We start from the raw sequence: 25,104 nt of genomic DNA on the forward strand, positions 1-25,104 counted from the left end.
AAATTGTGATTTGTGAATATGGGCTATACAAATAAAATTTGATCGATTGATAAAGTCCTGAAGTTCCTATAAGATGTTTAATTTTCATCTTAATGTATTTTTAGGTTTGGCTATTGTTCTTTGTTTCCTAATATAACAGTTTATTTTTCTTAGTGCCATTAGCAAAACCATAAATAACACCCTTCATTCTTTTGTTGAATTTAATTTCATATGTAATTACTTAATTAGAGGGAATATGCTTTTCAACTATGAAATATAGGTAGACAATGTACTGTGTGTTTAACATTTAAATGCAATTGTGATATTCCCCTTGAAAGCATTTATTTTTGAAACATGTTATTATAATCCTTAAGGCCGAAGTGTTATTGTGCGGTGCATATGTTGCTAACTGTACAAAGAGCTAATGAGTTGCTAGCTACATTATTTATTAGAGTTACAGGTCATCAGGTTATGCAACCTAAGTGCATATTTAATAACTATTATGGGATATTGGAATGTAACAACTGAAGTAGAAGTTGAACGTTTTAATGTGTTCCTATTGATGTAAGCCACAGTTCACTGTAATGTTTAATACATTTTTTTGAATATAATGTGAATGTTTTTTCTTGCCTCCCTCTGTCTGGCATGCAGGGTTTTGGATTTGTAACATTCGAGCACAGTGTGGATGCCGACAGAGCCAGGGAGAAATTACACGGCACCGTGGTAGAAGGTCGTAAAATAGAGGTGCATGTTCTCAAATATTTATCTGGACTTCTTCCCCGTCTCTTTCTCCCTTTACATTTTTTGCATATGTGTTTTGGTATCTGTGAGGTCTGTGTGTGTTTGACAAGTCTACTGCCATGTCCGATTTTGCCATATTTCTCATGACATCAAAGTCTAATCATTTCCCTTTTCTTTTTCTAGCAGTTTCATTAAGCAAAACACAAGTAAATGTTGAACTTGTCCATCATTATTGTTTGTAAGAGACTTATATTTTTTGTTAGTCTACTTTTTATTTTATTTTCCTATTTTAATTAATTTTATACTGTGAAGGACCTTACCAAAGGTTTACAATTTTAAATCTACACTACCCAGCCCATTGACAAAGATGTAATAAATGCTTAAAAAAGAAAGCAACTAAGTTCCAGTCAGGAAATCTTGCTTATCCATGGACAGAGGAAGTGCTTAGGAATTAGAGGACACAGGGAGAGCAAAATGCAAGGTTTACAACGTACCAGACTCAGTGGAATGACTTTACATTAGGCTCTTTCAATATCTTCCACTCAATGGACTAAATCAAGACATTGACACTAACCTATAACTTATTACTCGTGTAAATTACTTTCCACCCAACACTCAATAAACTCATACTATTCATCCTATTAATTCCCTCCACATTTTAACTCTAGACCATTTTGTAGAATCTGCACAGTCCAGAACCGTGTCTGGACAATGGGGACTTTACTACATGGGCTGCACTTCAGGAGGGAATTACATAATTTTAAATGACTTGGAAGATTTGGCAATATGCAAAAATGGGTTCAGGCATTAAAAAGTTAATACCCAAATACTTAAACTTTAAAAGAATTGCTTTTTTGCACCACGTTTGGGTTTGCTTCCATCTATCACATTTGCAATGCTCCATTCGAAAAACCTTTCCACAGATATTAATTAATATATTTGTATGATTATACCCTTAAAAAAGCTGTAGTTCCCTGGTACCACCTCCATCCACTTATCCTGTTTAATGTAGGTAACAGCAGGCAAAGGAAGGCCCTAATCTCTGCTGTCGAGCTCTTTCTGAGCAACTCTAAGGCATTTCTAATGGTGATATGTAGTCAATCAAGTGTGTTCTGAGTATCTTTGGGCAAGATACTAAACTCCAAATTTCCCCTCATAGAAAAAGTGCTGCCCATAGATGCACTGTGTGCATGAATGGGTAAATGGCAACCAATTGTACTGTAAAGCACGTTGAGTGGTCATCAAGACTAGAAAAGCGCTAGATAATTAAAAAATGTTTACCAATACAAGCCCACAGCAGTACCAGTTCAAGACCTCAAGATTCTGTAGGAAAACTGCCATTATAATTTTTGCCACAACAATGTGAGTCCATAGATGGACCTTCACCCCTGTACCGACTCACTTCCCTACTTACCCTCCCTATTTATGAGAAACAGACGGCCCTATAGTGATATATTCCTCTTTTTTATGAATTTATTACACATAGCTTTGGGGCATTATTTGTTTTATTTGGAACTACAGAAGTTCTTCCCAGGCACCTTGCGCAGTCTCCTACACACTGGACCTTCTTCTTTCCCTGAATCATTCTCCTTCTCAAAACTACAATGTTTATCTTGTGGCTCTAGCAGATAGCCCTTTCCCTGTTTTTGAATTTGACCAATTATCCACTTATTTGCCTGACCTTTGACAACACATTCTCATATTTAATTCCTTTGAGCCACATTAGCCCTTTACATCCTTGTTGCATACCAACTAAAGCTCATTAGTGTATCGAACATAATTTGCTAGGAATTATATAATTTCAGTTTCTGAGTATTCAGATTTGACTGAATCAGGATTCTGAAGACCATTTCTAACTCAACTCATATAAGTCTAAAATACTTTCCCGATTTAGGAGTTGAATTTCTTGGAACCACAGTAAATAGTTAATTGTCCAACTCCTGTGTTACTGTCAATCTTTTCCAAATATGACTTAAGCATAATCATCAGCTAATTCATTTACAGCCCCAATACATTATCCACTTGTTAGAAGTGAAAAATAGAGAGAAGATTTCAGTTTAATTTCTGGATTGTTGCTCATCTATAATTGCTCAAGTATAACAGCAATTATCATTAAAGTTATTCAAATCATCTAGATTGCCATGCCCTCATGTTTGCAATGACAAAGTTTGATTAGTTATGTTAATTCTTCTCAGCTTCCACCCATCTGCCCATTTCTCTGCAATGCCCAGAATATTTTTGTATGACCCAAATTAATTTTCAACATCTCTAAATATTTTCAAACATATACATTTCGAACTGATATTAATACTGCATAGTTTTTTATTTTTCTATTTACGTAGTTGACAAAGAAACACAAACCTCCTGAAACATAATCTTGGGTAATGATAAATATTCTAATTATTTTCTGGAGATTTTTATAAAACAATCAAATTGGCCGTAAATGTTAAAATAACAAGAAGGTTAAGTTGCTATCCTAATGAATTATTACCATGATCCCACATCTGCAGGATGTTGCTCTACTTAAAGAAGCGAAGCACATGATTCACTGGCAGTGAAAATAATAGATGTTAAAGCAATGGCTCAGGTTGCATCAAAATATGACACGACTAGAATGGCACTCCAAAGGCCCACTAAGATTCAATCACCAAACTGAAAATACTCATAGATATCAATGACCTAAATTTTCCAGATTTTCTTAATCAAGATGCATTATTTCCTGGGAAATTTGTAAAGATGTGAAAAAAAGCTTAAGTTAAATGCATAAGATGAGATTTTGGTCTAAGTGTGATGGCTGACAACAACTTGTCTAGACAATATGGTGGGAGGTAAACTCTGCTTTACAGAGAGCTGAAAGAGAGTTTGTGCACTGGAATGATTGCAAAACTTTCTTGGCCACCTGAGTAAGATGCTGCTTATCCCTTTTTCATCCCATACTCCCCCACCATCTTTCCAACGGTAGCTTGTTTAGGGCCCCATCCGACACAGTTACAGCGGTAACAGTACACAAACAAGTGGGAGGGGCCAAAGGTTTGGGAATGGTAAGTGTGGGCGAGCAAGCCATTCTGCCAGCATTTCCTCTCACTCTTCCTCTCCCTTTGGAACGTTTGCAACGCTAAAACTCACGTTAGATTTCTTTTTGAATTGTGGTTGGGTTGATGCTGTATATTGACATACATATTTTCTTGCGTGTCAGCGTGTGTCCATTCACTAAGTGTTCTCCTAAAGCTGCGTGTGCGAGCGATACTGACTGAGACATGAATCCGTTTGCACATCACAGATTGTTGGAAACCCATTTATTTATTTTGTCTTATTTTAGTAGACAATGCACCCTTATTTTTTTGTTTGCTGTTGTTTGAATTTGGAATGATTTGATTGGTTGAGTGATTGACGTGGTTGGTTTATTTCAGTAGTATCTGTTTTATTAGGTTGACATTTTTAACTTAAGATTTATTTTTGCAATGAATTTGAAAGGCTGTTGTCTGAGTGTGAATGCTTTGTGTTGCTTTTGTCACAACAGTTCTTCTCATTTTTTATTGGTTGACTGAATGTTGCATAAAGCTCCCGACATATTCTCATCTATTAGCCCACTGACATTTTTTCTGTATTTTCCCCTCCTTTTTCTCCCCACCGCATGCATCTGTACATTTACAAAACATATTTATGCCAAGTGCATCAGTTTTTTAAAAACTTTTATCTGTATGTTATTGAAATGGCTCTAGAATTGGGGAGTGCATGCTGGAAAATGTCATAAAATAGAAAATATAAAAATGAGAAAGAAAACTGATTGGATTTGGTTGTGTTTTAAGCGTTTTCTGAATGCAATTTCGAAAACACACGGGTGACTAGGGTGTTTGCCATGACACATTATACTGTTTTCTCTGTTTATATCTCTTGGAAACTTTGCATGAAGATTTACTCTAACATTACTGTATTTACTACTGACTTATACGTATCATAACTTATGGAGCTCTCTGTTTACCTGCTGTAGGTCAACAATGCAACAGCCAGAGTAATGACAAATAAGAAGACAGTAAACCCATATGCAAATGGTAAGGTCCATGTTTACAGCGACTATAAATAACAAATATTCAACCACATACTTTTTCAGGTTTTAGGGTTTTACAACATTGAATTAATCGAAGGTGACTACTGTCCATGATAAACAGACAATAACCCCTTACTTTTAAAGTGATAACAGATAACGTGATCCACACTGATTATAATTTTTGATTACAAAATATGTTTGCTCACAGTAAATGTGAATACCTTTGACCATGACCAGCAAGTCAAGTAACCTTGGAAAAAGTAATTGAAAAGCTCAAGTCAGAGAATGAAAACAAGAACACCTTCAAGTGATTGAACATCTCCAGTTCAGTTAAATCAGTGAATGGAATTCTGTCAAAATATCACACACATCCAAGGCTTGTGATGAAGGGAAAAAGTCTGAAGATGTACAAAAACAACCCAGCAATACCTATAGTATGTAAAAAAATATATATATTCTTACATCAATACTTTTCAGCTTATTAGGGTTAGGAGGCCAGAGTTTGAAAAGGATACATTGGAGATGGAGAAGTGAGAGGAAGTGCTGGTGTCAGCATCATATTGGGGATGTTTTTCTGTAGTTGCTCCTGGAAAACATGATACATTTTTTAAGAAGCCTGTTTCCCAGACAAAGAGCCCTAACATAAAACCAAAGTTACACGACAGTGTTTCAACCTCTAAATGCATTGGTGTTTCTTAAAACTTTCCTATATACCACACTTCTTTGGCCATCTGGCTACAGGGCATAGAAAGCCAAATGTTCCAAAATTCACCTCTGTATGTCAATTAAGCCTCTGATGTTTTAATATATAGTTTAGTTCATACTGTGTTACACAGGCTGAAAACTTCTCATAGACTGACACCTACCGCACACAACGCACAGTAATCACTAATCAAATTCAGTTGCTAGTGTATGTTGAAGTGTGGTTATTGCACACAAACTAATGGCTTTTAGAACATACATTCTTTTGGAAGTCACAGCCCCACTTTACCTTGTCTCAGCTATGACTTCAGCAGCTAAATGTTGTGGTTTCACAGGGAAGCAAAACACCAGTGAGATATTCCCAAGTTAGACATTTGTATAGAAAACTGTGCTAATGGTCAAGGCAGTTGAGGTAACTACATGAAGTTCCCTCTTCAGTCTAAGCTTTTCTTGGGACAGCTAACTTGAATGTATCTTGATCAATTACCTATTCAAAGCTTTTGTTGGCTGAGCTGGTGTGATCATTCCCGTGAAATGAGTCAGGATGTAACATTGTTCCAAAGAAACGACTGAGCCAGTTTAAGCTTCGAAATTAAAATGAGGTTGTCATTTGTTGATTACCCATAAAATAGACACATAAATGGCAATGAACATGACTTAGATGGAATGATGAGTGATATTTGAGGCTATGCTAACCACACACCACTGTTAAAATGTGCCTGTCCTATTCACAAAATCAGAAAACTAGCCTATTGGAGGTAATGTTTTCTTCTTACAAATTCACAAAAGAAACATTCTGTTCAGATCACAGTTGACACAACAGTTCTTGAGTCCTTCGTAATACACTCAGCAGGTTTGAAGTAGATCAATGCTTGTCAAGAAAACTGAAGGACAGACAGACAGATTGATTTCTGGATTCATTAGCAGGATTCATTTCTAGGTAGATCCAAATTCATTCAGAACATATGGATCATATACTTAAGCATGATAAATTACTGCTCTGTCTCTTACGTATTGTCTGTTACTTTATCGCACTGTCTTTCTTGTTTAAGGCTGGAAGTTAAATCCAGTGGTCAGCGCTGTCTACAGCCCAGAATTCTATGCAGGTAAGAGGACATGCCCTTCTCCATTTGTCACAATCCCCTTTGTCATTATCTTCCCCATTCTTCAGTGTTTTTTCCACATCTTCATTTGTCCTCCTCAACTCCATCCTGATTTTTATTTTGCCCTTCATCACTTCTTTCTATTTACCTCAAAGCAACATGCAACCAAGCAAATCTGTTAGCAGAGCAGAACTGTGCTGAATTGCACAAATTTAACAATAAACTGTCATCTCTTCAGCAAAACATACACACACTGCACTGTCTCCACCCACAGACTCTCTGCAATCTTGGCCATTCCACCATTTACCTTGCCCAACCCTTAACCGACTTCCCAGCCCCCAGCCTGTAATTAACTACGGCCATTATGGCTAAAAAAAAGTACCTGTATTTTGTGATAAGAGGAACATAGATAGATAAAAGAGTGTGCTAGAGGGGAGGAGGAATGAAGCAAAGTAAAGGACAAGAGAGAAGAAAATCTTATTGTTCATTTTTGCAAGGACATTAAAAGGTATGAAATATATTTTGTAAATTAAAATCAATATTTTCACTTTCAGCAGACATTCATTTCCCTAATTCACCCCCATGTTCTTTTAAATACAAAATGCCTTTGTTTTGATTTACCTTTATCTCACCTTTCAATTCCCCTAAATACCATTGGGGAATGCTTGTTTTTGTGTTTATGTGCACATGTGCATAGAGTGTCCACTTTTCAGTCTTTTTCTGTATTGGTATTTTTGTTATTAAGTTTAGAATTGCCAGCTTTGCTTTTAGTTCAGTATCAGATGTTGTCTCCCTCCACACTAACATACCTGGAATTAAACATCACATTGTTCGACACGATTGTTTCTGATACAGCTCAAATCACCACATGATGTCCTGATCTTTAATAGATCTTCCCACCAATTAGTCCACTTGCTGATCATCAGACGAGCTAGCCAAAACAAATAAAATGGATACAACCATAAAGGTGTTTTCCTGTCATAAAATCTCAAAAAACTACTTGAGATTCCTTGGTCTTATCTTGTTTGAAGTTAAGCAATGCTTTTTGAAGAATTGACTAACAGCAACCTTAAATCAAATTGCGTCAGATGGCATAATATCGCTCGATCAGACTGGAACCTTTAGGGTTGTAGCATTTCCACTATTGGGCTTATATAATATGGAACCATATCCATGATATAAGTTATTGGGTCAAGTTTTACATTTTTGGTTCAACGCAATCTGAACATTAGGTAGAAGGTTATTAACTAATCAGGAGGACCCTGTTTTTTTTGTTCCTCGGACAGATTCTGAGCCCTTAACTGCGCGTGTTTGTGTGTGTGTGCGTGTGTATGATTGAATTAGAACATCAAGCGTAAAGTGCTTTGAGTGGTCAACAGACAAGAAAAGCACCCGTATAAATGTAAATCATTTACCATAGAAGATATTATCTTTGTAGCTACATGCAGCAATTTGAAGGTTTTGAACTTATGTGGACACAGGAAAACAGTCAAATGGCCTAAACTTAAGCCATGAGCAGCAAACAGCAAGTAAAAATGGAAGCTTATGTTTGGTTAGTTATGTCAGTAGTGTTAAATGATACATCACAAAAAGCTGTGAAACTCTAGATGACATTAGCATTTCAATCTTGGATTGAAGGTACAAACTGTTCTTCTATTTTTAGTTGGGGAATACAAATCAAGAGTAAGAAAGAATGGAGAGAGAGAGAGAGAGCACAGGGGAGAAGAGCTATTGCACGGTATTGTTATTAACTTATCATCAATCTTAATGGGGGGCGACTGACACAAAGCTTAATTTGAGAGCTCGGGAGAGTGAAGGTTGAGAAGGAGATCGAGGTGCCATTTCCAACCCTAATTATACATCTCTTCCAAAAGGAGATCTAATAAAATGCTAATAGAAACAGTGAATCATTCATTGACCTGATGAAAAATGGAGGGTTTGAGCCAAAGGATAAGAGTTTCCCAAAGAGAGACAAGGAGAGGAGTGAGGCTGGTAATTGTTCCTATTCATCTTTTGTCACCTTGATTTTAGGGCCGAGTGACCCTGGCCACCCTTAAAGTCACACCAATGACTCTATCCATAACTACTCTTCTTTGCTCTTGATATGGAGCTTGGTGTACACAATAGCAAGAAGCAAAGCACCGGCCATGCATCCCTCTTTAGGAGATAATATGCATAATTTTCTGTTCTCTGTCTCCAGTACCAGGTTTTCCCTTCCCAGCAGCCAGTGCAACGGCAGCGTACAGAGGAGCCCACCTACGGGGACGAGGAAGGACAGTATACAATACGTTTAGAGCAGCTGCACCGCCTCCCCATATGCCAGCTTATGGAGGGTGAGCGTCCTTTCTCATTCTTGTCCTGTTGTCTTTGCTTCCTTTTTGGTATCTCCTGTCTTTCCCTTCCCAAATGAAAAGTTCGGAGTCAGTAGATTGATGGATGCCACGTCTCGTCTGATATGACATTGCACTCCCCAACTTCCACAGAATGCTTAGTCCACCAATATGGTAAATGGTTTTGTATTTATATAGCGCTTTTCTAGTCTTGATGACCACTCAAAGCGCTTTACAGTACAGTTTTACCTTCACCCATTCACACAGTGCATCTATTCGCAGCACTTTGTTATTCTATGGGGGGCCATTCAGGGTTCAGCATCTTGCCCAAGGACACTTCGGCATGCAGATGGGTCAGACTGGGGATCGAACTGCCAACCTTTAGGTTGGAGGACGACTAATCTACCCCTAAACCACAGCCGCCCCATGCAATAGGCATGTGCCTTTGTACCTTTGCATGGAATCATGAGCAATGGCTAACAATTTGACCTTGTACTGTTGTGCTATTTGGTGAGGCCAACTTCATGCAGAAATGGGAGGTATCCCCCAGAGAAGAAAGGAAAAAATCAAATCAACAAACCAAAGCCACTTCCATGCCCCAGCAGCAGTTCTGACTGAGCCTCCAAGGCTGACTCCCGAAACAAAAGCAAAGGAGAGCTGTGTATTGTGGGTAAATAAAGATAAGATACATTTATTTGTCCCAAACACATGCACAGACATGCACAGGCACACTCATGCAGGCAGGGAAATTTAACCTCTGCTTTTAACCCATCTGGTGAAGGACACGCAGAGCAGTGAGCAGCCATGTACGGCGCACAGGGAGCAGATGTTTGGGGAGTAAGGTGCCTTGCTCAGGGGCACTAGACAGGGTAGGAAGAATCCTCCTCGATTTTTGGACAGGTTTGTCTTTTTGTTGTTTCTCCGTGGAGTCGAACCAGAGACGAACCAGAGACCTTTTCTGCCACTAGTCCACCGCCTCTCCTTTAGTCCACCGCCTCTCCTTTAGTCCACCGCCTCTCCTTTATATGATTTACCATTATTATGTTGATTCTTTTCATTTATTTCTATGACTGCAAGCAGATGAACACAAAGGAGGTTGGTAGGGAATATATTTATAAGAGTGGGAGGAGGATTTGTTTTCCTCTGCTCACAGTTATTAGGTTTAAATCCCCAAAAATGTTCCCTGAATTTCCAGAAAATTTCAATAAAATATGTATTGCTATTCACTGCTCTATTGAAGATAGAAGAAGTTGAATGCAGTGATCGCACAATAATAGGAGCCAATAAGATATTGCCTTAAATGTGAACAACTGAAAGTTAATTAACTTGTATTTAAACTAAATGACAAAATCCAGACCAGCGCTTCAATTTATTTCATCTGACATGACGTGTCAGTGTGCTGACTACAGAGTAAAGTCTACATTACTCCATATTGAAACAACATTGTGAAGCTGCTTACTGTAACTCGGGACGTTACTCTTACATTGTCTGACTGTACAGCTAAAACTTGAACAAACATAAGGACGGTGTAACTTACCATTTAGAAACATTCTGTTGTAACCGACTGTAAATATGTGGCTAGTCTTTTGGCAGCAGATAAGCCGAAGACAATCTGTTAAAATAATCACGTTTGAAAATTAAAAAACTTCCCCCTGTGATATGACAAGGCTATGTTAAAGGTTTGGTTAGCTGTGAGACACAAAACAACATTGGCAAAATGATGGCTTGGGTTTAAATATGTCCTATGCTAAGGTTAAAGTACCTTTGTGATCAGGGTTAAAAGTAGCAACGTTATTAGTCAATTGGGAATGAGAATCAAATAGCTGTTCTTAACAGTTTAACTAACACTTTGTTCCATCCTAACATCCTCTCTTCACAGACTATATCACTGCATGTAATAAAGCCTGATTTCCTCATTTGCTCTCATTATAGTTACTTCAGGCACTAGAACAAAAGTGTATTTTGGGGGCTTTTCACACAACTAATGCCAGTGAACAATACAGCTTAACTTTGGCCTGTAATTGGCTACTTGCACAATCGAACTAAGGGTTTGCTTTTTATGGGAGGACAGTACACTCTACACTCCATATGTGAATCTTTGACAACACTGCCATTATGAGCATCCCTCGCAGCAGATGAACCGTCACATAGGATAAGGAAGATAGGAGTTTAGGAGCATGATCTTGAAAAAGAGATATTTGCTACAGACTGTTCTTTCATTAACGCTGCTGCATTACGTAATTGCTATGGTGGCAGTAGATTGTGAATTATTGATGTGGACCATGATGTATTTTAATTAAAACTGCTTGTCTCAAGTGGCATTGAGTTGGCTCCGAACGTGACATATAGCCAGGAAACTCCGTTTTGTTTTTGTGTGTTTGTTCCCTGATGTCTTTAAGGGAGCCTGACACAACATCGTGTCAATAAGCCAATATGTGGATAGAGCTGTGCTACAGTCCCACAGAACACAATTTAATGAGTGAAACAGCTCTCTGGGCCACCTTGGCATTTAAGTTCAATCAATCAATCAATAATCAAATTTTATTTGTATAGCCCGTATTCACAAATTACAATTCATCTCATAGGGCTTTAACAGGGTGTGACATCCTCTGTCCTTAAGCCTCAGCAAGAGTAAGGAAAAACTACTAAAAACCCTTTTAACAGGGTAAAAATACGTAGAAACCTCAGAGAGAGCCACATGTGAGGGATCCCTCTCCCAGGACGGACAGAAGTGCAATAGATGCCACGTGCAGGAAAACATCATCAAGATTAAAGTCTTCAAGATTAAAGATTAAAGTCTCTAGCAGCATTTGATGAGGGTAGACATCCCGAAGGAACCCTAACATGACATGCCAAGCAGTCCCGCTGCAATCACAGTCCATGGTCAGCAACCATCCAGACCACGATCCACCATCCAGACAAAACTCCACTCCAGTCCTCAGTCACCGTCCACCGCCGCCCACCAGGACCCATCACGAGCCACCACTGCGGTCCTGGTCCACCGCCCGTGCCCAATGCCAACGCAACACAGGGTCCGCAACCAGCACCACGATCAGCCCACATTACTCAGAATCCGCAACACTGGATCCAACACTGCGACCCCCGGTGCGCCATCCACAAACCGCAATCCATGGTGCGGCCACAGAGGCCCTGGATCTGCGGGTGATAAAGCAAAGGGATTCCGGAGAATCCGTGTGTCATGTGTCATAAAATAGAAAAAGTTACGTTCTTCCGCACTAATTAGCTCTAACTATAAGCTTTATCAAAAAGGAAGTTTTGAGCCTACTCTTAAATGAAAAGATGGTGTCTGCCTCCCGAACTGAAAGTGGTAGATGATTCCACAGCCGAGGGGCTTGATGGCTGAAAGCTCTGGCTCCTACTCTACTTTTAGAGACTTTAGGGACGACAAGTAGGCTTGAATTCTGGGAGCGGAGTGCTCTAGTGGGTTTATAAGGTACTAACAGCTCTTTAAGGTAAAAAGGCGCTATATTATTAAGGGCCTTGAAGGTGAGGAGAAGAATTTTAAATTCTATTCTAGATTTAACTGGAAGCCAGTGTAGCGATGCTAATACTGGAGAAATGTGCTCTCTTCTCTTTGTTCTCGTCAGTACACGTGCTGCGGCATTTTGGATAAGCTCTAGAGTCTTTAACGACTTACTGCTGGAGCCTGATAATAATGAATTACAATAGTCTAGTCTCGATGTAACAAAGGCGTGGACTAGTTTTTCTGCATCTTTTTGTGAAAGGACATGTCTAATTTTTTTAATATATTACGCAAGTGGAAAAAAGCGGTCCTAGAAATTTGTTTAAAGTGACTATTAAAGGATAAATCAGGATCGAAGATCACTCCCAAGTTCCTGACTGTTTCATTGGAAGCAAGGGCAATGTCGTCTAGCGCAGCTATATCATTAGATAATGTATCTCTAAGGTGTTTGGGGCCAAGTATTATAACCTCTGTTTTGTCTGAGTTTAATAAGAAAAAATTGCGGGTCATCCAGGTTTTTATGTCCTTGAGACATGTTCGAAGTTTAGTTTAGTAATTGATTACTTTGTTCAGGTTTTATTTACAAATATAACTGGGTGTCAAGTTGTTACCAGGTATTAGAGACAATGAAACTGGAAGCTTGGTCTCCTTAGAATCTCTTCAAATTAAACGCAGCAGTATCTTGCTTGTTTACTCTATAAGATTTAAGGTCTCCACCTCACTATGTAAGTGCCTTGAGATACATACATTTACGTATTGCAAGAACAGATCCCTTATTAAACCTAAACATTCATCATAATTTTGCTTCATCCCTACTAGCAGAAATATTGCTCAACTTTTATGGAAGCTTACTTTAAAAGCATTGAACATTATCTCAAGCAGTTTCTTGATATGCATGTTGCAGTCCTACATCAACATTTCTGTCTGTTAGAACACGTTAGAACAGTAAAGCTTGGTTCAGCACAGATTTCACAAAGTTGGACAAAGGTCAGGTCCCATACTTCACTGCACCAATCATAATTTAGCAACAATCAAGAGCTGCTGACTACCATTATTTGGCCAGTGTCAACCACAACCATACAGTGTTAGACTACCACCTGAGCTCAGGGACCCTTAGGTTACCTGCAACACTGACATTTACACTGATAATCCTGGATCATCTGGTTATAACCTGGCTCAGGTAGTTGAGTTTTTTCCAGTACAGCTCTAAGGACATGTGACACAGGACTAGTTGCTCAGAACTGTAATATGATTATAGTAATTAAAATGAGTAGCCAAAAAGTATTAAAAGAAAGGTTAAGTTGATTTACTGTATTTTTTGTATAAAGTAAGTCTTTCTTTTTCTCTTTGTGCTAATATGAACAAAATGATGAGCAGTCATTTTCTTCACTGACTGAACAGAAGATGAAATGGAAGAATCAAAATCCATGCCCATGGGACACTTCCGGTTTGGTCAGCATGTGAGAGCGGTGGAGTCTCGGTCTCCCGTAACCCAACTTTTCAAAAACCCGTACTTTTGTTATACCCTGAACGACCCAAGTAAGAACTGACGCCCCATAAACTCCTTATTATACCGTGGAACCAGGAATAATGTCAAAATCAACGAAGCAGACAAAGAAAAACGAAAATGAAGCTCCGAGGGCCTGTGATAGCACATGTTTAACTAGCATCGAAGACCTGCTGGAAAAACACAGAGCCAGCATATCTACAGATCTTAAAAACTCCTTCGCTGCCCTGGAGTCAAGACTGGAGAAATTGCAGACCACTGTGTTAAATCATGGACAACGTATCATCTCACTGGAAACCAGCGCAGAGTCAGATGACCAGCGTATTCGCACTCTGGAGGCGAAGCTTATAGCTTTAGCCAATAGCAACAACAAGCTACTAGCGAAGACGCGGGACCTCGAAGGCCGGAGCCGCAGGAATAACATCCGGATCATCGGCCTTCCAGAATCAATCGAGTGCCCGGCACCCACTATGTTTTTCTCGAAGCTGTTAGTTGAACTTCTCGGGGAGGAGATCTTAGAGTCCCCTCCAGAGCTTGACCGGGTGCACAGGGCGTTAACTGCCAAGCCACAATCAGGGTCGCGGCCGCGGCCGGTGATCATCCGCCTGCACTGCTACCGGATCAGTGATCTGATCATACGAGAGGCTCGCAAAAGAAGAGGAAAACTACAGTATGAATGAGCTCCTGTCCAGATCTTCAAAGACTACGCACCAGAGGTGGTTGAAGAACGCGCAAAATACCGGGCGGTGATTGCAGAACTGTACAACCTCGCTCTCAGGCCTGCACTACTCTTCCCGGCTCGCCTACAGATTTCACCCAGCGACGGGACGAAGAAGAGGTTCTCCTCCCCGGAGGAGGCCGCGGCGTTCGCCTCAAGATACAAACAGAGCCCGGGGCCCAACTAGCTTAGCCAGCCAGGCTAGCCAGCTCCGGTAAGGCGTAAGATAACCGTTAAGTATAATTCTGCATAGCAGACCAAAAGTGTATGACTGTTGTTAAATGCTGTGTATTGACAATGTGTGATTGAAGACTATTTGCTCAGGGCTACTGATAGCCGATCATTGTGCTAACCAGTAGCTAACGCGCCAGGGGACTGGGCTCTCATCCAAAGACACTCTCCTGCAGCAAACTGAGTTAACTTTGCACTCGGACAATTTATTTTTTTGTACTTATTCTCATTTTATTTCATGGTTTACAGTTCTCATAATGACTATCGGTTGTATGAGATAACTAAATGTTCAGAAGTATACTGCATTATTTTCTCTTAATTTACTTAAAGCTGCAATTTCTACAGAGCCAGTGGTCTTTATTTAGATGAAGTAAAGCACAATAATTGTAAGTTTTGACTAATGTTGAGCTTAACTAAGCACAGGAATTGGTCTGTTCTGCTTGGTTTCGAAGGCTTACTTAATATGGTTAGGGTAAATAATTATATTCAACACTATACATGGGTCATAGTTCACTATGTAATAGTTTACATTCCACAGAATATTTTATTTTTGTCTGCTATCCACCTCATGTTGGAGGGGTACTTTGAAGTATTTTGTTAAAGGTTCTAAGGGTTATGTAATACATTATAATACTTGTTCAGTTATGGGTTCTGAGATGATTCTTCGAGGTGAGATGCTTCAGAAAGGGAAGTATGAGCAAGTCAGTTTAGGAGTGGATGACATTCCTAGGGGCAGGGGGGGACATAGGAGGGAGCAAGGGCAGGAGACTAGGTCTCCTCACAGATGGGGTGGGGGGGTTGGGGGAAGTGTGGGTAAAGAGACCTTTTTTGTGTGTCCAGTATTGACAAGCTTCACTGTTTTGTGGTTTATTAAGTTTTTGACATTATTTGTGATTATTTCACTCATCTCTTGCTGTCTGCGTCTTAGAATTGACCTGGTACCCTCTCTACCTTTTGCTGTAATATGACTGGCTCACTAGATGGAGGGACCACCGGTAGGCAAGTGGTAAGGTTCACCTCTTTAAACATGGGGGACTTGAATGCCGCATTAAAACGGACTAAAATAATGACATATATCAAAAATCTGAATGCTGATGTGATTCTACTTCAAGAGATGCACCTGCTAAAAACTGACCATAGAAAGTTGAACCGACCATGGATAGGACAAATCTTTCACTCTCAATTTAACTGCAAGACAAGAGGGACAGCCATACTAATCAGAAAAAATGTTCAATTTACCTCCAGTAATATTATCACAGATCCAGAAGGACGTTATACAATTATCTCTGGTATGTTATACCAAAAGCCTGTAATCTTGGCATCAATCTACGCCCCTAATTGGGATGACCAAAGCTTCTTCAATTCAGTGTTTTCTCTAATTCCTAATCTGGACTCTCATACTTTAATTTTTGGAGGGGATTTGAATTGTGTTATCGACCCAGTTCTTGACAGATCGAGCCACAGAACTATTCCGCCCTTAAAGATGTCACAAACCCTGTCCGCCATCATGGACCAGTTTGGCTACGTCGATCCCTGGAGATTTACGAACCCATCTTCTCGTCAATATTCCTTTTTCTCGCACGCCCATCGTTCTTTCTCCCGTATAGATTACTTCCTAGTGGATAAAACTCTTATTTCTTCTCTTATTCATGTACAATACTTACCCATAACGGTTTCAGATCACTCAGCCTTAGTACTAGATCTCTGTTTCGACCTAAAACCCAAACATTGTAGATCCTGGCGTCTCGACCCTCTTTTACTTAGAGAAGACAAATTTTGTAACCATATTTCTGACTCAATCTCAGTCTTCTGCGAAACTAACAAAATTGAGGAAACCTCCCCATCATTGCTATGGGACACATTGAAGGCTTTTCTTAGAGGCAAGATAATTTCATATGTTTCCTATGCAAATAAACAACGCAGAATGCGTAAGGAAGAACTAGAAAGATTAATCGCAGATCTGGATAGATCGTTAGCAGTAACAAATACTCCGGACTTATATAAAGAAAGACTTGGATTTAAGACAGAACTTTACTTGCTCCTTACAACAGAAGCTGAACGACTACTTCTCCGTTCCTATGGATCACTATATGAACACGGCGACAAGGCTGGGCGTCTCCTTGCTCACCAGCTAAAGACCAAACAAGCATCCAACCAAATCATCCAGATAAGAGATGAATCAGGCATGGTAGTGACCGACTATATTAAAATTAATACCTCATTCAGTTTATTCTATCAACAACTGTATAAGTCTGAATCCCCCGATGATGAAACCCATATGGACGCTTTCATTAAAAATCTAGATGTACCAAAAGTTTCGCCTAATGATAATCAGGCGCTAGACGCTCCTTTAAAACTCTCTGAGATAAAAGAAGCAATAAGCTCAATGAATAGTGGTAAATCACCGGGCCCCGACGGATATCCCGTTGAGTTTTATAAACGGTTTTCTAACCAGCTAGCCCCTCTACTTTCGGAGATGTTTAACTACTCATACAGCCAGGGCTCTCTGCCACCCACCCTAACGCAAGCTTCCATTTCACTCATTTATAAAAAGGACAAGGACCCTCTAAACTGTGCATCATATAGGCCGATTTCACTACTACCTGTAGATGTGAAAATACTTGCGGAAATTTGAGCAAGCCGTTTGGGGCCAATTATGCCTTTAATCATCTTGGAGGACCAGACGGGGTTCATCAGTGGGAGGCACTCCTTTTCTAATGTCAGGAGACTTCTCGGCATCATTCATACTCCATCCTCGCCTACAGATCCGGAGATGGTTATTTCACTTGATGCTGAGAAGGCCTTCGATAGAATAGAGTGGCCTTACCTTTTATTTTCCTTGCAGCGATTCGGGTTTAGCTCACGTTTTGTGTCCTGGATCAAATTACTGTACTCATCTCCTCAGGCATTAGTATGCACAAACACACAGCGCTCCAATCCTTTCACCCTCTTTCGTGGCACTCTTCAAGGGTGCCCCCTCTCTCCACTGCTGTTCGCGCTTGCTATTGAGCCGCTGTCCATAGCATTGAAATCAGAAGGGGGATTTAAAGGAATAAGGAGACATGGAGAGGAACATCGGGTCTCATTGTATGCTGATGACCTACTCCTGTATGTAAGCGATCCCCTGTCAAGCCTTCCATCTATTCTCTCAATCCTGGACTCTTTTAGCATATTCTCCGGATATAAACTCAACATCTCCAAGAGTGAGTGGTTCCCAATAAACCAACTAGCTACAGAAAGTCCAACTCATCTCATACCATTTAAGACTGCCGTGGTTGGCATAAAATATCTAGGAATAATGATCACACGATCTATGCGCACGCTGAAAGAACAAAACTTTTCAGTACTGACTGATGCAGTCAAACAGGATCTTCAGAAATGGAGCCGTTTGCTGCTGTCTCTAGCAGGCAGAGTGCAAACTTAAGTGAATATCTTACCAAGGTACCTTTATCTTTTTCAATGCTTACCAATCTACCTCCCCTGTTAATTTTTTAACCGTATCAATAGCATCATATCCACATTCATTTGGGCAGGTAAACGAGCCAGAGCCAATAAATCCTTGCTCCAGAGGAACAGATCAGAGGGTGGACTAGGACTGCCCAATGTCCTTGGGTACTATTGGGCGGCTAACGCACAAAAGATTTTACTTTGGTTCACCTCTCCTCAACAGGGCTGGTGCCAATTGGAAGAGAGCTCATGTTACACATCCCTTCAAGCACTAGTATGTAGTACCCTCCCCCTCTCTCTCACAAATTTCACATCCAACCCCATTGTAATTAATACATAAAAAATCTGGACTCAAATCAGGAAACGGTTTGGATGGCTCTCCCTCCCTCAGACTACACCTCTTCGTAATAACCACTTATTTATACCAGCCAAGATTGACTCACGCTTTGCAACTCTAGAAAATAAAGGCCTGAGATGCCTGGGAGACTTGTACATGAACGGACTTTTTGCCAGTTTTAATCAACTATGTTCAACCTTTGGACTAGGTAATACAGACTTCTTTCGCTTCTTCCAACTTCGCGATTTTGCTCGAACCTACTCTTCTCAGTTTCCACAAGCCCCACCCCTCAGCGGCATGGATCTGGTACTCCAGGCTAAGTCGTTGCCTAAGGGCCATGTTTCATATCTCTATAATCTCTTATCACCAACAAACGATTCATCTGTAAATAAGAGCAGAGCCGGCTGGGAAACTGAACTCCAGATAAGCATTTCCGATGCTCTTTGGAAAAAGGCGTTGAAAGCTGTTAACTCCTCTTCTAGCTGTGCCAGACTTTCTGTTATCCAATTTAAAGTACTTTATAGGCTGCACTATAGCAAAGACAAACTCTTCAAACTTTACCCAGACAAGACATCTGAAACTTGTGACAGATGCTCTCGGACGCCATGCAATCTGACGATGTTCTGGACATGCTCCAAGTTGTTAAATTACTGGCAATCAATTTTTAAATCTATCTCTGACATCCTAGGTATACCTGTTAGTCCTTCACCACAGATAGCTATTTTTGGGGTGCCTCCTGATGAACTTGTAACCACATCACTGCAGGAAAATGTCATAGCTTTTGCGTCCTTGATTGCACGTAGAAAAATTCTTCTCTTATGGAAATCTTCCCAGCCACCTTCCTTCAAATCCTGGCTACATGATTTATTATTGCTATTGACACTGGAGAAAATCAAATTCAGCCTTAGAGGCCGCCCTGAGAAGTCTTCTAGATTATGTTGATAAACTCCCTGCCACTGAAACGTCCCCCTGATCCTTTGTTCACACCTTGAATAGTCCGCCGACCCCCACCCCATTTGATATGACTCTTTGTACTCAACCTGACCCAGGAATAGTGGGCTGATCAGTTGAGCACGCAGAGACGCAGGCAGCAAACAACTTATATTACACCCCCCTTCTTTATCTATATTATTTTATTTTATTTATTTTTATTACCTTATTATTTTATTATTGTTATTGATTATTATTTATTTATTTATCTATTTCTGTATGTCGTTATCTAAAACCGTTCTGGTATATTATACTGTTGTGAAAATGTTTGAAGATCTCTGGGATAAGTGGGATGGGCATGGGGTTATACAAAATGGAAATGAAACTGTCTTTGATTGTATTGTATACTGCAAATGTGAAATCAATAAAAATGTTTGTAAAAAAAAAAAAATCCATGCCCATGTGTGAAATATTGTAACAATACAACAATGTAACAAGGTGTAAATTACTGTGCATTAAGAAAGGCCTGCAAACCTTGACATGTTCGTAACTTAGGACTAAATACAGTGTCAATATAAATACAACTAAATAAAGTCAAGGAAAGGAAGTTTTTATAGTTATTCAAATTGAATAGAATATTAAAATAAGAATCCATATATGCTGAGGAAATATTTTTCGCTATTTCTCTACAGTGATTTGCATAATGCTATAAAGGTCATTGTTTTTTTTTTGTCTATTTAAGATTTTAAAATATTTGGAAATGCTTTTTGGACTATACATGTAAAAGTCTTTGTGTACCCTCCCAGCCTCCTTACTTGGGCATCAGATAGCAGAGGGGGGTGCCTGCTTTATTTCCCCTTTGCCTCGCCCCTTCTATGTCTTTTGCTTGTTTACCTTTGGTTGTTAACTGGATTGGGGAGAAGGGGTTGGTTAGTAGCCAGCCGTTGCCTGCATGTCAACATGCACTAATATGGAAGTTTTTGTTTTATTGTGTTTTTCTGTTTGTTTGTGTTTGCATCCTCTGCAGTGTTGTTTACCAGGATGGATTTTATGGTGCAGATATTTATGTAAGTATCATTTACTGGTATGACATTGCATGCTACACTGCCATCTCTGTGGTCTCTTCCCTGATTTTATGCACATGCAAGCCTCCAACCCTACCAGATAGCTGCTCATACCAAGATCTGCAGATCTGTTTGCCCCCAGCTATGAAACTACAGCCTGCAAACTTCAACAGGCACTACCAATAGCACAAGGTTTAAAAAACACATGCACAATTACCATTAAGAAGATGATTAGACTATTGCTCCCGCGATAATTCGACGTCATCGATGACGTCGACACTGAAAATGTGTCGTCCTTCATATTTTAAACCGACGCGTCGGACCCACACAAATTATGAATTTACCTTTTCGATTTCTAAAATGTTTCATTTCAATTCATTATAACAAATGTTCTTCTTCAATTTCACTACGTAAAGCCAGGTTTACACCGGACGCCGAAGATTCTGCTTTCTCCGCTTTTTGTTGTATGTAACCCGTTCAATGTACTGGTTTTGGAGTAAATGATAATGGTCTTTATAGCCCCCCCCCCTCTTTCTCTCTTTCTCTCTCTGTCTATCTGCTTGTGTGGCTGTAGCGGATTGGCAGAGGGGGTAATTTAATTATGTGATTGGGAAAATTGGGGAAATTAAATCTCCAGGACAACAGAATAGGAATACAAAGTATGGGATGCATATTTGATCATTTATATCATATAAAATATGTCATTAATATCGTTTAAAATCATTTTCCAGTGTGTTTCCTGGCGCGATACGCTCGCGGCGAGCGGAAAAAATAGACCGTGATATCGTTTAATGTTATTCACAACAGTTGATTGACATGTAGGTTTAGCTAATAGGAAGCCCCTATGTTGGTATGTTGTGGACCAATAGGAGGAGGCAATGAATGTGGGGGGCGGGGTCAGACATGGAAGTGAGGACCCGAATAAAGATGTCAACATTAGTACACAGTCTGTCTCACGCACATTATTAAGCGAACTCGACAGACTCGACGCCGAAACCATTGGTGCAGGGCGCGAGTTATCTTGGCGCGGCGCGGCGCATCGCAGCCCCTTTGTTAACCGCACAAAGGTTTAACAGAGGGGTGAATAGGAGGAGCATGGGTTTCCTTGGCGTGCGGCGCGGCCCTTCGGAAATGAAATGAAAGGGTCAATTCGATTTTTTGGGAGTTAAATTTATCGTTAAGATTAATCGACTAATAGGTAAAATAGTCGACAGATTAATCGATAGAAAAATAGTCGTAAGTGGCAGCCCTAGATTAGGCTGGATATGGATGGATGGGTTCGGAAATTGGGCCATAGGGATGACTATTCATTTGAAAACTGATACTTTAGAAAGATAAATACAGCTTCAATATAACAGATTCAATAAAGAGAGAGCATCTTTCAAGTTCGGTCTCCAGTGCACTGTGTGCCAATCCACTCAGTCACTCATGTCCTGCATCCTAAAATTGAACATAACTGGCAGTGTAGCTTACAGGTCTCGATAAAACTTCCTCTCTGTCAGAACACCGCCATAGAAAACATTAGGCTAATAAATGACGAACGGAAAATAATGAAAATGAATATCAGACTACAGTGTAACTCAGAAGCATTTGTTCATGGATAATAATAATGATTAGACCAAAACCAAGAACAAATTAAAATTACTTTTTAAAAATGGTGTTTTCAAACTAATAAATATTGAAATGAAATAATGGTGCATTGATAAAATGTGTAGCAGCACAGTAGTAGTGCTGGTTTTATTAATATTTTGAATAACTACATTTTAGAATTAAAACTCTCAACTTTTATTCTGAATGCTAGATACATATATCTGATACCTCCTAATGCACTTGAACACTTTATGTGGGTTAATATTTACACATCTATGGGTCTATAAATCTTAAATAATGAGACTTTAGTAATAATGTGAAAAAATAAACTACTGACCATACAACCGGAGGAGGATAAAGCCATGCAATAGAATTAGGTCATATTTATTAAAATAAGTTACTTTGAGCTCACTTTGTGGCACACTCATCAGTAACTCAATAATGGATTATTTTTCTAAATATTAATTTTCTAAACAAAGCTGCCTGGCAGAAGTGTGAACAATAGAGCCACGAGTACATTCATGGCGGAGGCTTCAGGGAGATTCAGACTAATGATGCAGTCTGTGTGTGTTGCTCCCATAACGTTCGACCTCCTTGGCTCCCCATTAGCCCCTATGCCCCTTCCACAGGGATTGATTGCTATGCTGCAGACACAACATTTAATATTCATTAGCAGAGGGATCAAAAGTCCCTGATGCTGTGTTTATGTTTATGTGAACAGGAACTACCTATGACGGGGATTCAGTCAATTCAGTCTAAATAGCGAATTAAATGAGCTCAGTCATACTCAACAGAGGCTGTTGGAAAATTATGATGAAAACAGACTAACATTGGAGACAGAACTTTTCTTGCAATTTCTTCTTTTCTCAAGAAAATGTTAACTCAAAACTTCCCTCCTTTGTGTTTTAATAATGCACTTTTAGGCTACCAATGAAACACACTACCTGCACAGATATTACACATTGGGTTTTCCTTTGGAACACTGGGCGTAACCACTGACCCTTACCAGACTCTTTTTGTATTTTCTGCCTCTAGTAGAAACAGGTCATAATTTGTTGGTGATTGTCAAAGGATTTACTCTTAAATAGAAAAGGGGTAAGTATTTTAGATTTTACACTATTTTGAGGTATTTTGCCTTGTTTATGGTTGCATGAAGGTAGTGCCTTCACATTAGTGTGGGTCTGCAGCTTTGTGACCAAAACTACTGGGTCAGTGAAGATAAATGGATGGACAGAAAGTAGAGTTCTGTTCTGTCTCTCTTGCTTTCACTGAATCATCACATTTGATGAATAAGAAACATGCACCTGCACACAGTGGCTTAGTATTGCCATTACTCACTCAGTCAGTGACAGTCCACAGCGGTGGGTGACTAACATGAGACAACCTGTTAATCTTTTTGCCATGGGCCATCATCACACGCTCTAAGTATCACTTACTCGCCTCCACAGTTTATAGAGGTAAAAATACATTGTTCATGGCAGGACAGACACTGTCTCAGTCACGGACCGTGGAAGGGTGGAATGTGAAATGATGTGAGAAGTGAGGGAGTTGTCACCGAGCCTTTGAGGGAGAAAAATGGCTTTCGTTTTGTGATAAATTAGAGCAGGGGTTTACAGCCATGTGCCATAAAAAGCCCAGTTACTCAGTGAAAACTGAGAGACCAATACAAGTGGTCACATCTCAACATGCTTTAAAAAGTAAATTAAGACTCAAATTTAGCCATGATGCAAAAGATGGAGCTCAGATGGCGATATTATTCTAGTCTTAGCCACAGTGGCAAAGCGTACTGTGCACTTAAACAATACAAGCAAAGTGACAAAATGCACTTATTAGATTGAAAGGACATACAGCATAAAGATTTGGAATAAAACAACATGCATAAAGCATATACTTTCAAAAATAAAATAACATAAATGATCATATTTTGATTTACGTCTAATTCTGAGCTTTACCTTAATATATAAAGCAGACATTACTTCTTATTCCAAATATTATGGGCTTTGATAAAACGTACAGCGACTGCTCATAAGCATGAAGACATCTGTAAAAAAAAAATGCAGGAAACTATGGCGTACTTTTCATTTGAGACTCGCTTTCAAAATGTAATTTCTATCAATTAATCAATCAGATTTTATTTGTATAGCCCATATTCACAAATCACAATTTGTCTCATAGGGCTTTAACAAGGTGTGACATTCTCTGTCCTTAACCCTCAAGGGTTAGGGTTAGGGTTAGGGTTTAGGGTTAGGGTTAGGGTTAAAAAACAAAACATTTTAACACGGTAAAAAGAACGTAGAAACCTCAGATTGCCACATATGAGGGATCCTTCTCCCAGGACGGACAGAAGTGCAATAGATGCCACGTTTAAAGGAAAACTTCAGAAAGATAAGGGTATTGACAGCATTGATTAGAATAAACAGTTTGTGGAATAATGGAATGTAAATTAATTGATGAATTATTGTCAGTAATAGTAGATTATCTGAGTAGAAATTTTGTATATCAAGCAGTCTTGTTGTAATCATAGTCCACGGTCAGCAGCCACCATGATAATGATCCACCATCAAGATCAGATGCCACTATAGTTCACATTAATTGTCCACTGTTGTGCAATAATGCTTTAAAAGTGATACTATAATATAGTTTGCCTTTGGGCATTCAATAAATTGGTTATCAAAATAAAATATAAAACATTAATGTTTAAAATATTAATATGAAATCATAACTTCAATTGGTTAAAGTTACCTCGGGGTACCACCCTTCAAAGGAAGGGATAAGATAGCCGATTTATTGATTAAGTCTCATAAAAGTACTAACTTTAAAAATGGGAACTCTGATTAATAATTAAATTAATAACTATAAAGAAATTTACCATCTAGATAGTTAGCTAAGTTGA

At 39.4% G+C, this 25,104-nt stretch overlaps 1 protein-coding gene across 4 annotated transcripts in view; it reads left to right on the forward strand.

Moving 5' to 3' along the window:
* rbfox1 (RNA binding fox-1 homolog 1) overlaps positions 1-25,104 on the forward strand; it is a 75,277-nt gene that overhangs the window by 24,684 nt on the left and 25,489 nt on the right. For all 4 annotated transcript variants that reach the window (XM_053443444.1, XM_053443446.1, XM_053443448.1 and 1 more), the window contains exons 5-9: positions 631-723; positions 4,712-4,772; positions 6,523-6,576; positions 8,774-8,906; positions 20,585-20,624. In XM_053443444.1, coding sequence (XP_053299419.1) covers positions 631-723; positions 4,712-4,772; positions 6,523-6,576; positions 8,774-8,906; positions 20,585-20,624 — 381 coding nt within the window. The remainder of the gene's footprint in view (positions 1-630; positions 724-4,711; positions 4,773-6,522; positions 6,577-8,773; positions 8,907-20,584; positions 20,625-25,104) is intronic.

The sequence above is a fragment of the Pleuronectes platessa genome, chromosome 16 (genome assembly GCF_947347685.1).
Source record: "Pleuronectes platessa chromosome 16, fPlePla1.1, whole genome shotgun sequence".
In the NCBI taxonomy this organism is placed as follows: Eukaryota; Metazoa; Chordata; class Actinopteri; order Pleuronectiformes; family Pleuronectidae; genus Pleuronectes; species Pleuronectes platessa.